Source organism: Apteryx mantelli, chromosome 17 (assembly GCF_036417845.1).
Source record: "Apteryx mantelli isolate bAptMan1 chromosome 17, bAptMan1.hap1, whole genome shotgun sequence".
NCBI classification, from domain to species: domain Eukaryota; kingdom Metazoa; phylum Chordata; class Aves; order Apterygiformes; family Apterygidae; genus Apteryx; species Apteryx mantelli.
In genome coordinates, this window is record NC_089994.1 from 18,079,903 (window position 1) to 18,093,840 (window position 13,938).

General features: G+C 47.2%; 1 protein-coding gene across 1 annotated transcript in view; it reads right to left on the bottom strand.

The window, feature by feature from the left end:
• Positions 1-6,170: 6,170 nt before the first annotated feature.
• Positions 6,171-13,938, bottom strand: part of SSH1 (slingshot protein phosphatase 1) — a 39,009-nt gene continuing 31,241 nt past the window's right edge. The window contains exons 11-15 of the mRNA XM_067307103.1: positions 12,390-12,436; positions 10,757-10,903; positions 9,822-10,022; positions 8,204-8,831; positions 6,171-7,742 (exon numbers count right to left, since the gene is read on the bottom strand). Coding sequence (XP_067163204.1) covers positions 6,462-7,742; positions 8,204-8,831; positions 9,822-10,022; positions 10,757-10,903; positions 12,390-12,436 — 2,304 coding nt within the window. The 3' untranslated portion in view covers positions 6,171-6,461. The remainder of the gene's footprint in view (positions 7,743-8,203; positions 8,832-9,821; positions 10,023-10,756; positions 10,904-12,389; positions 12,437-13,938) is intronic.

Consider the following 13,938-nt stretch of genomic DNA (forward strand, 5'->3'; position numbering starts at 1 on the left):
CATGTTCCTCCCCGGGCGGCTTTGAGAGCACGAACAATTCCAGGCAGTAACAAGACTCCTCGCAGGCACAGGAGACCAATGCTCACTGTTTGCCTTTAAAGGCAAAATTTGGTGAATGCCCAGGACGGGCTGGTCCCACATTGGGTGGATCTTGGGGCTGCAGCAGAATTGGCTCAGGGCAGAAGAGCCACAGCCCGGGATTTAGCTCGTCTGCTTTATGTTGGATATTTGCTCTTCAAAGGAGACAGTGTAGCCCAGGCCTGTGGGAATTAAGGAGACCACATGACTCTCGTAACACCCCAAATAGAGCACTTCTTCGTGCACTGTGCAGGGATTGCTTAGCACAGGACAGGCACCACTTCCACGCGCACGACCACTGTGCTGCCAATATCCGCTCAGTGCTAGGGAACGTGCTCCAAGACACTAGAAACTTCTCCTTAAACCCAACCTGAGGTCTCTCAAAAGCGATTAGCCAGAGAATTACAGATTTCAGTCCTATGCCCACCTCCAAGCATTAAATATGTTTCCATTTCATTCCTTTTCGATCTTAAAAACCACAAGTGAGCCCATGCCATGGCTCCGATGCGTTTCTGCACTGCTCGCTCTTCCAGCGGAGCGGTTAAAGCACCTTCAACAGCGCAAGGATGCAATCAAGAGGGATAAAGGCATTACCTGATGTGGCCTTTAGGGATAGCAGAAAGCAGCCACAACCAAAAGGACAAAGGGTAACACGGAGCACAGCCAGGAGAGACAGAACAAGAGACGACATGGGGCGAGGGGCCACAGGAGCAGCCACTGCTTCGGCTGATTCACGCCTGTTGCGCCCTTTCCTTTCCATCCCCTTCCGTGGGGCTTGTTCCTCATAGCCAGGATGATCCTTCCCCTTACTCATCACAGGGCCAGGTCCCCACCGCAGTCTTACCAGAGCGACTTTGTGGGCTTCGGTGAGACAACCAAGATGAGAATCTGGCTCCAGCTTTCCCGGTGGGTCCTGCCCCAGCGCCACCTCACCACCATGCAGGATGGCGGAAGGACGGAGGCATCTGCTCCAAACTGCAGAGCTTGGGCTGATGGTGTTTATGGCCCAGCCTTCCCCACTTCCAAAAATGCTGCAAAGCTCATTTGTAAAAGGAAAAAAAAAAGTTTATTTTTCTCACAAGAAGCACATAAAATATACAGTACATTTTTACAAACAAAAGTAAAAAAAAGTGCATTATGCATCCCCTACCGCAAACGTACAGTACAAAAGATACTGCATATTTAAATATAAAACCGTAATTAAGAAATACAATGAAATAAAAGTAACATTGTTATCATAGAGTACAGCAATGCATTGAAACAGCTACAAGTTACTCATCCATCTACTCCTCTCTGGATTTATGGTCACTATCTACCGAGGATGGTCTCTGCCTCCTAGGTCCAGAAGCCCACTCTCCACACGGAGAGCAGACAAACGTTTGCAACGTGAACAGTGTGACATTACTGAGTTAAAGAACGCTTTTAGACAAGGGACAACCAGAAGGACGGCTATTGCTATAACACAGACCGACAAAGCATACACTGGAAATAAGGTGCCAGTTTTGTGCATTTCAGGTTTTATATCAGAACGTGTCTTGGTTTGGATTACACCTGGAAATCCACTGAGCAAAACGTGGCCCTCCGTCTTTGGAATGTCTCGCCGGGCATCCCCTGTCTGCACTTCTGCAGCGATGCATAGATAAATCGGAAACGATGGCACCGGGGCACCAGGAGCTGCAAGCTGCGTGGCATTTTCGTAATACACCCCATTGTTTTTGCCATATACAGAGCAAAGGGGAAGCGGTTAGCAGTTCTGAGCTCAGCAGCGATGGGAGGACTGAAAGGTCGATACGCAGAAGTAGCAATGGTCTTACTGCCACTGGAAACACCAAAAGCACCAAAAAATGAACAGCAAACAGCAGAGTTTAACAGCTCAGCAAAAATACACAGTATTTGTAAACTATTATTAAGGCACTCAATTGTAAAAGAACAATTACGATACATGGGAGAGGAAAAAACATCTACCTTCTCATGCAACAAATCTAACGAAGTCTGCAAGCATCATAGGTTTGGCTACAAAACCTTTGAAATGGCACGCTAGTGCTTCTAACGCACATTGGCCTTAAAAACAACTGATAATAAACTACGTCTCTATCCTGACAGTATCGTGTTGCACTAAGCAGCAATAGAGCTTCAAGTCTGATGAGCTAAATTGTGGGATTGGCGACACAGTCATGCTCTAATGACAGCTGAGTCCACGCAACAGGTTTTCGGTATCACCGCCCAGGAAAGGCGGTCTACGCGGAGCTGCGCCCCGGGAAAGCAGTAGTTTGTATGCAGCAGAATTTGGCAGGCACTCAAGAAAACAGGAAGAAATACATATGTTCACTTGCATCATTTAAGACCTGGGAATTTTTCTGAACTCGTTCAAGTCAAAGCCCCCACTTCCTCCCTTGGCTGGTCAGCAGCGGGAGCGCACAGGAACGTTATCTACAGCACCGAGAGGTACCGGCACGTCGGCATCTGTTCCTCCTGCTCAGAGCTGGGTCCCTGTGCGGCGATGGTCCAGTCCGGCCTTCCTCTGCCCTAAGCAAGTTGCCACGCTGGGGCAACGCACCCCATGCGGGAGCCGTGCTGAGGCGCCCCGGGAGCCCCTGCCGCACGAATGCCCAGGCGGGCCGTGCCCACGGGGCAACAGGGACAATTCAACGAGTTCTGCAGCTCTCATGCGTGGGCCTGAGCAGCCGCCCCTCGCTGGGGATCGAGGGCTTGGTGCAGACGCTCGGCCAGGGGCCAGTCCTAGAGCAGTGCCGACTCAGGGCCCTGCATGCGGGGCCCAGGGGAAGAGGAAAACAAGAAAAAAGGGAACTACAGCATGGGAAAACGGACAAAAAATATGCAAGGCAGGCTGAGATCTGCCTCCCCATCCCAGCTCCACCAGACAGCACCAGCCCAAGCGAGGACACACAGGGACCTCGCAGGGACAGCGGTTCTTCTAGGAGCAGCCGCCCTAGAGAACGGATGAGTCTGAGCGCGACCACAACTTGTGTGCAGAGAACATGAACGACTGCAACTGGCCCTTGCACGTTTCAAGACTGACCACTGTGCTCTGCCCAACCCCGCGCACAGTGCTGCAAACTGCAGAGGACCTGGGAGCAGAACAGCAAATAAAAAGAGCCAAAGGTGGTTGTTGTAGCAGATGCTACTGGCAAAACCCTCAAGAGCCCTGCAGGCATCAGACAGTGCGGTGGCCTCCTAGGTGCCTCCCACCTCTTTGCCATCACTTATAAACAAGAATCTAGATACAAACAAGCATAGTAAAAATCATACAAATATAGGAAATTTATTACAGTAGATCTGGGCTTGCAAATGCACTCGTGGTACTTTGACATTAGGGAAAGGATATTTCAGTGAAATGTCGGAGCTGGGAAGAGGGGCAGGATGCACGCATCGGGGAGACACAGTGTACAGAACTGAACCAGCACTTCTGATTTCCAAAATATGCAACAGAAAGGGAGGGGGAGAGCAGTGAAAAGGACTGATCTCTGTCAATCACAGGATCCAAGTTCAAGATACCTCAGACTCCTGGTAGCCTGGAAGTGACACGTGGAGCAACCAGGGAAGGGCCAACTCTAAGAGTGACCCGGCATTTTCTCAATTCTAAACGAAGCAGAGCACAGGACTTCTGCACGTTTTCCAAGGTCCCTCACGCAGAAGCTTTTACTTCAAACCATCTCTCACAATGGAAATAAGAAGTGCACCCTAAGCTAAAGGCGTATGTAAAATTTAAGACTCTAAGGAGAGATGTTTATTTACCAATTCCCAGTCCATATAGTTCCTCACACTATTAATACAAAAATATGCGGTCTTATGGTTAAGGAAAAAAAAAAAAGAAAAAGGTAAATTAGGTATTCAGGACAATAAAACACATGGCTCACTGTCTCAAGACACTGAGTTTTTGATTAATACAGGCTGAGTTTTACTATTTGCAGTGTTGCTCTCCACCCCACCTTAAGAAGTGCATTTGTAAGAATGGCTTTCAATGGAGATTTTAAAATTTTGGAGAGCTCAGACTCACAGCCCAGCTGTTAAATGAGCAGTATATCAAATTGATCAGTTTGCCATCGTTGAGCTCTAAGGTCTGTTTTGACCCCAAAGCCTGCTTCAAAACATTATCCTGAATGAGCAAGCAACCAGCACATTTTCAAAAGCACCCAAGTCACTGCAAAGTTTAAATCCAATTCACATTCAGTGGGACTCCAAGAGCACCGACATTTGGAGCACGTCCCCTGCACCCCTTTCGAGTTCTTCCCTCCTGAGCTGGCAAGAGCACCAGCATGGAGCAGTCCTCGAGCCATGCTCTTTCAGGTTGGCTGCCCAAAATAGTCTAAGAAAACATGCGTTTCACATAGCATCAGTGAACTGCCGCATTTCAAGCATCTCCCACTGCACGGCAGCAAGAGGAAGAGCGAGTGTGCTGTACCATTGCTCGGAGGCTGGTCCATGCGAACAGCCGCCAGCCAGGGAAGGGAAGCGCTTCCCCAGACAGTATCACTACGCGACACAGGGCAGGCCACGGCCCCGACTCTCCGCAGAGGAGAACACGGTCACCCTACATTTACTTCCTTTCAGGTCATGCCTGCTTTTCTCTGAAAGGAAACCTCACCCACATCTTCAGTATTCATTTCTTTTTGGAATGACCCTATTTTTCTGTTTGACTGCCAGGGACTGAACCCTGAGGTCTGCGCCCGACACTTGTGCTCAGGTTCCCAGGGGCTCTCCCAGGAACTGAGGAGGAACAGACCATTTCTGAGCTGACCCTCAGCGTCGCACAGGCATCAGGTCCCAGGCAGCTGCCAAAGGACGAAGGGTCTCTACGGCAGGACTTTGCTCTAGAGCAGCCAAATCCTGCCTGGCAGAAGCCAGAGGTTTCAGAGGGGCAGGACTGAGCCTGTCTCACCAGCCATACAGCTGCAGTACCACGCAGAAGCACCGAATGCTGTTTAACCCCAAGCACAGCTCCGGCCGAGCAAGGAGGCTAGGCCAACTACTACGCCCTGCTGTGCCTCTGCCCGTCCTGGCTACCTAACCTCTGCTTCTCCCACGGGATGCACACAGACCCAAACGAGAGCAGGATTTACACGTCTGTCACCGTTGGCAAGAGGCTAGTGCAGCCCTGCAAGAGCTGGGACACGTAGACACAGTCTCCCCGCTCTGGGGCGCGCAGCCTTCTGCCAACCAGCATCAATAACTCCTTGGACTTAACACAGCACAAGTTTCAAAACAGCTTCCTAGGCTGCTGGGAAACCTAGGATGCAGGAACTGTTCTACCAAAAACAATACCGATAATCAAAAAAGTTACACATTTGCCTATTGCCTACTCAGATTTCAAATGCATAGCACACCACGAGAGCCGCCGTCTTCCCTTGGAGCAGGAGACGGCTCAGTTATCTCACCCGCAACGCATGCCGCCAACAGCCCAATGAAGAAGGGTCTCCAGCACAGGAACCACAACACTGATACAGCATTACATAATGTGTCACTAGGGTTCATGGTCACTTACTGGCCAGGCTTGTCATTATCACTGGGACATTACAAACCACAACAGCAAAAACACCCAAAGAACAAGACACCTGTCCACTTTAACATAAGCCTTCAACAACGATACAGCCTAGTTGTCATTCTGCTATCAACAGAAGACTATGACGATTCACCTGGTTATACAGTAAAGAAGGACTAATGTCAGCAGATCACACACTCAATACGAACACAGCTTTGTACTCCTTCACTTGACTTCATAGCTAGATTACTCAGTGCAGAAAAGCCTATGTCTCAATACTCTTTCAGGTCTTTACAGTTAACATTAAGGTAATACCTTCAAAAAATGGTAAGTATTGTGGGAAAACCCTTTAAAAAGAAAACAAACCAAGAGTAGCAGTCGGCAAAACAGAGGTAGTGTTCATGTCACCATTTTAAGGATTTTTCCATAAGTGCCTGTTTTAACTAGAGACTTGTGTTTGTTTTGTTAAAAAAAAAAAAAAAGTATCAAAAAAAGTCATGACTAACTATTTTGTTGAGAGTTTCAAACAGAATATTTCAGCAAATTATATAGATAGATAAAGAGATAAAATATCTATCTATATATGCACACACACAAAAACACATTATTATACTTGGCAAACAGTACTAGAAATAGCATCCTGCAGGACAACAGGCAGTTCACACAAAGTCCTCTTCTAAGCCATGCAATACATTTTATTTTTCCTTGTGCCCTTCATCACGATCCATTATGTTTCTTTTTCTTCCCACTCAGGATACAAAGAGTGGAGGAAGAGGTGGCATCACATGAACTACTGCCAGTCAGATGATAAAACTGCATTGGTGCAATGAATAAATGCCTTTAAAAAAAAATCCAAACCACCCTCACCCCCCTACAGACAACATCAACTTTTGCCCATCCAAAGCGTATTCTTCAAGTTTCCCACAGTCGACTTCGCTACCAGTGTGGAGCTGACATCTGCACTCCTCAGAGTGGATTGTGGCTCACAGAGCACAGAAGACTCGCTTGAAACAGCTTCTTTTGAGTCCGTTATGGTTGACACATCCATGTCACTTGATAAGTCCTCAGAGGACAAGTTAAGACATCCTAGCTTGGCGAGAGAATTGGACCTTTTCAGAGGAGAAGAAACAGTCAAACCAGCCAGCCGCAGCCTGGTCTCGATTTCCTGAGTTCGCTGCTTCACCAGACCGGGCTTCCCCCGCACGCTGTGGATACTGTCGCTGCTGGAGCTCCGCGTCAGGTTGGAGCTCCGGGAGGACGACGGGGTGTAGCAGATGGTCTTCAGAAAGTCCTTTGTGAAACTGCTCGTGTGCTCCAACCTACACATGACAGGTGTGGAGGTTTTCTGAGAGATTCCCTCCACGGCGCGTTTGGCCTCTACCTTCTCCACATTGTTTTCTGCATCTTCAGGTATCAGTGGTACTGGCCCCAGAAGTGGTACTAGGGCATGATGTGAAACCAAATCCTGGCTTTCCTCCACAATGCCAGAGTCAACTCTGCTCATGGGGCTCTCTCTGAACAGCGATGAGGCTTCTGACGGTATGCTTTTCAAACGCTCTAGTTCTTTGGTATGTTTTCTAACCAAGCCTGCTTTTTGCAGCTGAATAAGAGACTCCTGATGCTGCATCAAGTAACTGTTTGCACTTGGCTTTTCCAAGTCTTTACTGAACAACAAGTATTTCAGATCCTTTGTGGGCTTGCTGTCCTTTCTGGCTAGAGATTCTTCCTTTACCACTTCTGCAGTAAGGGGGCTCTTGTCACAGTGTGAGTTGCTCTTGGCCAGCAGAGTTTTGACAAGGGTTTTTGGTGCATCTTTTCCTTTCTCTGAAATACTGTAGTGTTGATCAACCACTGATTTGCAAGTACCAGCTTCCAAAGTACCAGTTCCTGCTGACAGAGGAAGTGGAGTCTCGTTATTTTTAGTTCTGATTACTTCCTCTGACTGGGACTTGCTGGGCAGGTGGTCTGCCAAGTTGGAATTGATGTGGGAGAGGAGAGCTGGTTGTGTGCAGATGGTAGAGCTGCGACGTGCAGTGCCTGGATTCAGCTTTTCACACTGCTCCCCAAAAGACTCAGGAGACAAACTGGCTGAGGAATACATGCAGTCAGCGCAAGATTGATAGGAAGGCTTGACTTTACTGAGGATCCCAAATACGGCATCATGCTGCAAAAAAGAAAACAGGCACAGATAAATGTGCACAGAACAACACATCAACAAACAGCAGAGTGAAAGGCACAGAACAGAAGAAATATTTACAGCCGAGCAGATCTGAAAGATTTCCAGTTCTCTGTTAAGGCCCTGCAGCAGGAACAAAAGTCACATACTTTCCCAGCAGACAGTAACTTCACTAGAAGAACACCTACCATTTCAAGTGATGGTCATGCAAGCAAGTTGCCCAAAGCAGTTTATAGTGCACTCACATGTGTGTGCTCTTTCTCTGGCATCTAAATCCACAGCTTGGGCAAGCAAAGCCCCGTTCAGAAGCACTTCGAAAAGGAAGAAGCTCATCATGGAATGAAAGGGTTTATCCAAGTCAAATGAAACTGTGCTATGAAGATGAGAAGAGCAGTTTCACTTGCAGCAGTCAGCCATGCTAGTCATCTACAATTCAATTCCATACGCACCTCAAAATCCTCCGGGCAACTCCTTTTGCTGTTGTTGTTATTCAAGTTCTCTCTATTAAGCCTGCTCTCCTCCTTGTGCATGGATAAGCGACGCTTCCACTTCTCCATAGGATTTTCCTCCCTGACACCATCCTCCCCCAGGTCCCTGGGGCCCGGCACTATCCTTCCCTTCCGGGGGCTGAATTCTAGTTTCTTCTTCACTTCCTTCTCGCAGAAACTGCTCAGCTCCGTCACTGGTTCTGCTGTCTCTAGCACTTTCGCTGTCTCCACCCTCCCATCAGAAGATGCAGATAGAGGCTGTCCCGCCAGCGAGTCAGTATGCTCTGCAAGTGCATCCCGCTCCAACTCCTCCACTTGGAAAAAACCCTCCCTGTCACTGGGCACCTTGTTCTCCAGTAGGGTGTCCGAGAGGCGCCGGAAGCAGTAATTGAACCCCACAGCCACTTCTGTGCTGGCTCGGTTGTCCAGGTACGCTGACTGCGAAGGTGTGTCCAGGTCAGCTAGGCGATTTTCTAGGTCAATGTCTAAGCTTTCGAGTAAGAAGTCACCTGACCCTGTGGTGCCATCCGTGTTCTGCGGTATGTTGCTCTCTGCCTGCTGTTTCCACAGCTTATTGTGCCGCTGCTTGCTGGGGAAAAGGAAAAGACACAAATGACTACAGTTAAGCTGTTGCTGATGTGATGGCTGCAGTGTGAGTTGAGGGCAGTGCTCAGTCCCAGGTAAGTCCCCCCATTTCTACATATGGGGGAAATTCACAACCCAGAATTGAAAGACTGACTGGTGGGTCCAGCCCTGCAGTCCTATGGGGGCAAAAACGTCTTCAGCATCAGGATTTTGTCTGTCATGCCTGCCTGATCCAGAGTCTTTTCGACCCAGCAGACCCTCAGCAGTGCACCACACTGAACACACGATGGGAACAGCCTTTGTGTAGAGGGGCACAGAGCCCTCTTTCACGGTGAAACACTCTGAACCAACAGCTCTGCATGTCTCATGGCACGGTTTCTGCTGAACCAGAGTGAAAAAATTTTGTCTTCTTCCTCCACTAGAGCAAAGGCCAAGTTGAGCATGCAGAAACCCTTATTAGATACTACAGCACTTGCAATGACAAAGAAACTTGATTGGCATGGTCACCCAGAACTGTAAATGATTTGCCTCCAACACTGCCTGAGCTCAGTTCTGCCTCATAAAACAAGAACAATGTTTTGCTGAACAGCACTGGCTGCTGAGATACACGAACACACTTCCCAAATGCAGAGAAATGCTCATTCAATTAAACCAGAGCAGATCTCCCTAGAAGACAGCTAATTTCCATCCAGGGAGGCCTGGCATAGACAAGGTTTAGAAAAACATGATTAGCCCAGGTTTTTGCATCTGCCCTTTAAAGAGGGCCCTTCTGTACAGTGGTTTGTCCTTCAGACTACAGTACCACGCATGCTTTGCCAGTGTCTGTCTTGCATACACATGTGCCATGCTTATCAGCAGAAGATGCTATTGCCTCAACAGAAACCCATGGAACTTGATTAACATTTTGTGATTCACTGAAACGTTTGAGTCATTGTCTCTAATTAGATCCTTTAATTTCCTGAAAGTCACCTTTCCATTCACTTTATCACCTTACCTTGCATCTAAAATGCCTTCATATTCCAAAAGTTGTCTCATGAAGCCTGCATTTGGTCTTGCAATGCTGCGTTTTTGCTTCACATAATTATAGGCTTTTTCCAGGGACCAGCCAAATTCCTTCATTGCATAAGCTATAACAGTAGATGCTGACCGGCTAACACCCATTTTGCAGTGCACCAGGCACTTGGAGCGATTCTTCCTGGAGAAGGAGAAAAAAGGAAAATCTTTTGCATCTTTCTGGTTATTATATTTGTCCTTAATGTTTTAAATGGTAAATGGAGAGTATTTTTGTCCTCCTGAGCTCTCTCACACCACAGGTCAAGAGGTGGCAAATACTTTGGACTCAGTAAGCCATGAAAAGAACCTCTCTCTTCAGAGAAGTCAGAAGTTGGAGAAGGGCACCCTCAATCATGCTGCCATTTCAGAGACCACCATGAAGTCTCCTGCCTGCCCACTCATGTCTTTGGCTACAGGGATAAGCAGGAACAACTTGAATGTAGAAACCCAGCAGTCTGATGGGCTCTGTCACCACCTCCTGCCTGCAGAGATAGCTTGCGCTAACCTAATATGGACATGAGTTGGAGTATTTACAAAGTTTCTTGAGAAGAGGAAATGTTCTCGTTTCCTCTTGCAAGCTAAACAACAAAAATAAGAAAATAAAACCACAGGCTAAGAACTGGTTAATCCCTGACCAGTGCAGGAACAGACCAGGTATAAAGAAGTTCCAGGGACACTGAAAACTCCTGGGAAAAGCAGTAACGCCAAACCCCTGTTGCCATCTTCAGCTCTGGTGTCGCTCCAGGGAGTTCCAGCTTCAGTGGCTGGATGAAATATGTAGGGCACAGTTTCACTCTCTTCACCCAGACCTCAAGCAGTTCTTAGCGTGAGAGCATATCCAAGCCACGGCTAAGTCACGTCTCCCTGCCCACTTACTTGGCCTTATTTATAAAGTGATACGCCTCATTCCAGTGAGCCAGGAGGTCTGTTGTCTCCTCGTCATACACTCGGATATTATGATATGCAAACAAACCAGGGAAAAAATTATCTATTTCCCTGGTCACGTTTAAAATGTAGTCAATGCTGTGGAGAATGAAAAGAAAAATAGAGAGTTGAACTGCCGTGGCCGTGAAAGGGGAACTGATACACATTGTGTAGTACATGAAATCTGACACAGTACGTGCTGTCAGATTTTATCAACAGCCCAAATCCTGAACTCCTGGGACACCTCGTGAAACAAGTCACACACCCGACTTGCAGGGCCTGTCCATTCACCCATCTCTCACCACTGGCATACCCCATTCAAAGCATCGAGACCTTGGGCACAGGAGGGAAGAGTTTAGGTTACAATGTCCTGGCAGGCAGGGTAAAATAATCAGGAACTCCTCACCGTTTGTCAACACAGCTCCAGCAGACTGGCCTGCCTCTTAATCCAGAGAGCAAACTGCAGGATTACTGCGGTGCCTGTCAACCGGGGAGCTTGCAACACCTTGCAAAAAAGAACTTAGACATCCCCGCGAGGCAAGTGGGTTTCCCACCCAATATATGGGGAAACTGACAGGAGAAAAGTGCAAAGACTGCAAGCGATTCGTTTGGGCAAAATCTGGGAACAGAACCCAGGAATTCAGAGTTTTCAAATGCAGGCTTTTGCTACAAAACCATCCTTTTCTCTTCTTTCCAACCAAAAATATGAAGCGAGAGTCACATGATCTCTCAACTCCTGCCAAATATTACAGCAGGGTTTACAATGTACCAGGGGAGAATGAATGCCCATATTGATTTATTCATATCATTCAGACAAATCAAGGACACAGGATATTTATTTCAGAATTTGTCCAGCTTTGGCTTTCAGAAACTGCATTTCAAGATGCCTTCACGTAGATCAAAGTATTAATGTGTTGCCTGATTTACTTGTTCAAAGATGTTCAGACACCTATTCCCAAGGACTCCAAATTAAACATTTTTAGTCATGCTGTTAAGCAATATTTTTCAGTTTCTCACATCGGGGTTCATGTATGCCTTGGGCAAGCAACAAATATTTATATGCAAAATTCTCACTCGTCTAAAAAGCATGAAAGGAAATCAAGCCAAGAAGTGGTGTGGTGATGAGAGTGTGGTGAAAGACAGCCCTGCAGCTGCCTGTCTGGGCAGGTGAGATGGAGATTGCTCATCCACAGGAAGTTCTGCTCCATTTAGATAGAGCTTTTTCCTAAGCTTATTACTGTAATATTTACTCTCTACAGCCTGCAGGAATTCATACCTGACACAACAATACATATGTCCGTTTCACACTGCTACACAGTGGGGTATTTTTTGGAGATCTTGATGTACATTACAAATGAGAAGCTTTGTTATCTCCACTCTACATGAGGTAGAAATGAGGTAGAAAAGATTTCTTGACCAAGGTCCTGACAGCAAGTTACCCACATTGGTGGGAACTGGACCCAGACTTGGCCCTACAGTCTATGAACATCGTATGTCATCTCAAGAGACCTGAATGCAAGTTAAAGGCAAACGATCCAAGGTTTCACAGAGTCTAACGTTAGTGTTTGAAAGATGCGGTACTCACCCAGAGCCCTGCAGTTCCTCAAGGTTGGAGGCGTTCCACTCAGATCCCTACAACAGTCGCACACAGAGACAAGATACACATTTTAGAAGAGCCAGGATGCTGCTGCCCCCTCACTGCTCCAGCAGAGCTGAATCCGCCTGGACACACTGCCTGGAAACATTACGGACCTGCTTTCAATGAGGGTTTAAGAGCAGGTCAAACAAACAGCTGGCAGAGATGCCATAGGGCAGAGCTGATTCTGCAGTGGGCCAGAAGGAGAGGGGCTACCTTGGCTCCGGAGACCCTTCCTGTTTTCTAGGATCCTGCAATCCTACTGCCTCAGCAACATTCCTTAGCTGCCAACCGAAAAATCTGTAGCAGTTTCTGGAAGGGGCACAGTTAGTACACCAGCTTCAGGGCACTGCAGAGAGCTGCAGGATGCTGGCTGAATCCAGACTGGTCCTAATAGTCTCAAACGCAGACACACAAAATCTTCAGAGTCCCCTTGAAGTCAGAAGAATTAAGAATGAGGCAGAGGGGCTGTGCAGGAAGAAATCTGAGGTGTGCACAATTTACGGTAGTGGCTGCTAGAGACAACAACAGTAAAATGGCACAACTGCAGCCAACACTGTGACTCGACACAAGGAGAAGTAGTGCCAAGGACCTCCTGAAGGGTTATCAGAAAAGGGACATTACGTCTTCATCTAAAGATTAGTTCTAGGCCAGCATGGAACAGCGCATATCCCAAATCACTGCCCACTGGCCACTCTGCATTTTTAACCGCAAGATAAATACAGCAGGGAAGTGAAATGATTAGGTTTAGCATGGTTGGGATCACAGTTATATGAGAAGTGAGGCAAATCCTGAAAGTTATGGGGGTAATAACACTTTGGATCCCACCTGTCCCTGCAAAACAGGGCAAAAAGGGTATATAAAGTAAGCTTTGCCCCCAAATATCAACATTTCCTATGAGGCTCTCAAGAAAAAATATGACCCAGGCATAAAGGACACAAATATGTTCATCTCAAGTCAGTCTTTGTTCCAGATGGCAGTGTCTGGTTTTGCCTGGAGTACCATCTAGTGGCAAAAGACTACAAGAAACACACATCTTTGCTTCTGCATAAGCTTGAAGAGCACATCACCTTCAGCCTTATTCTTCATATAGCTTTGGCCATGCGTAAGGAATTGATAGGCACAATCAAGAAAAAGAATATAGTGATGCTAATTAGTCGAAGGGCACACAGTTGTCACACCAGAGCAGCATCCAGAGCTAGACCCTTTCTCCATCTTAAAAGGAAATCTCCATTACCAGAAATACAAAATGAGTGTACATAGAACTTGAGCTATGCCATGGTATGTCCTGAAGCAGGGTGAACCTGCCAGAAAAGGACCACTAAAGTGTCAAAAACAAGAGCTTAGCTAGAAAAAAAGGGCTTCTGTACTGTGGGCTTTTACAAGCAATATGGGCCCTGGAGTAAAGATTCTACACAAAGGGCTAGATAACAGGCTTGCTCATGCTGCACAATTCAGCCTTGACACCAAATCGAGCTTCTCTTAAGCCCAGTGACCT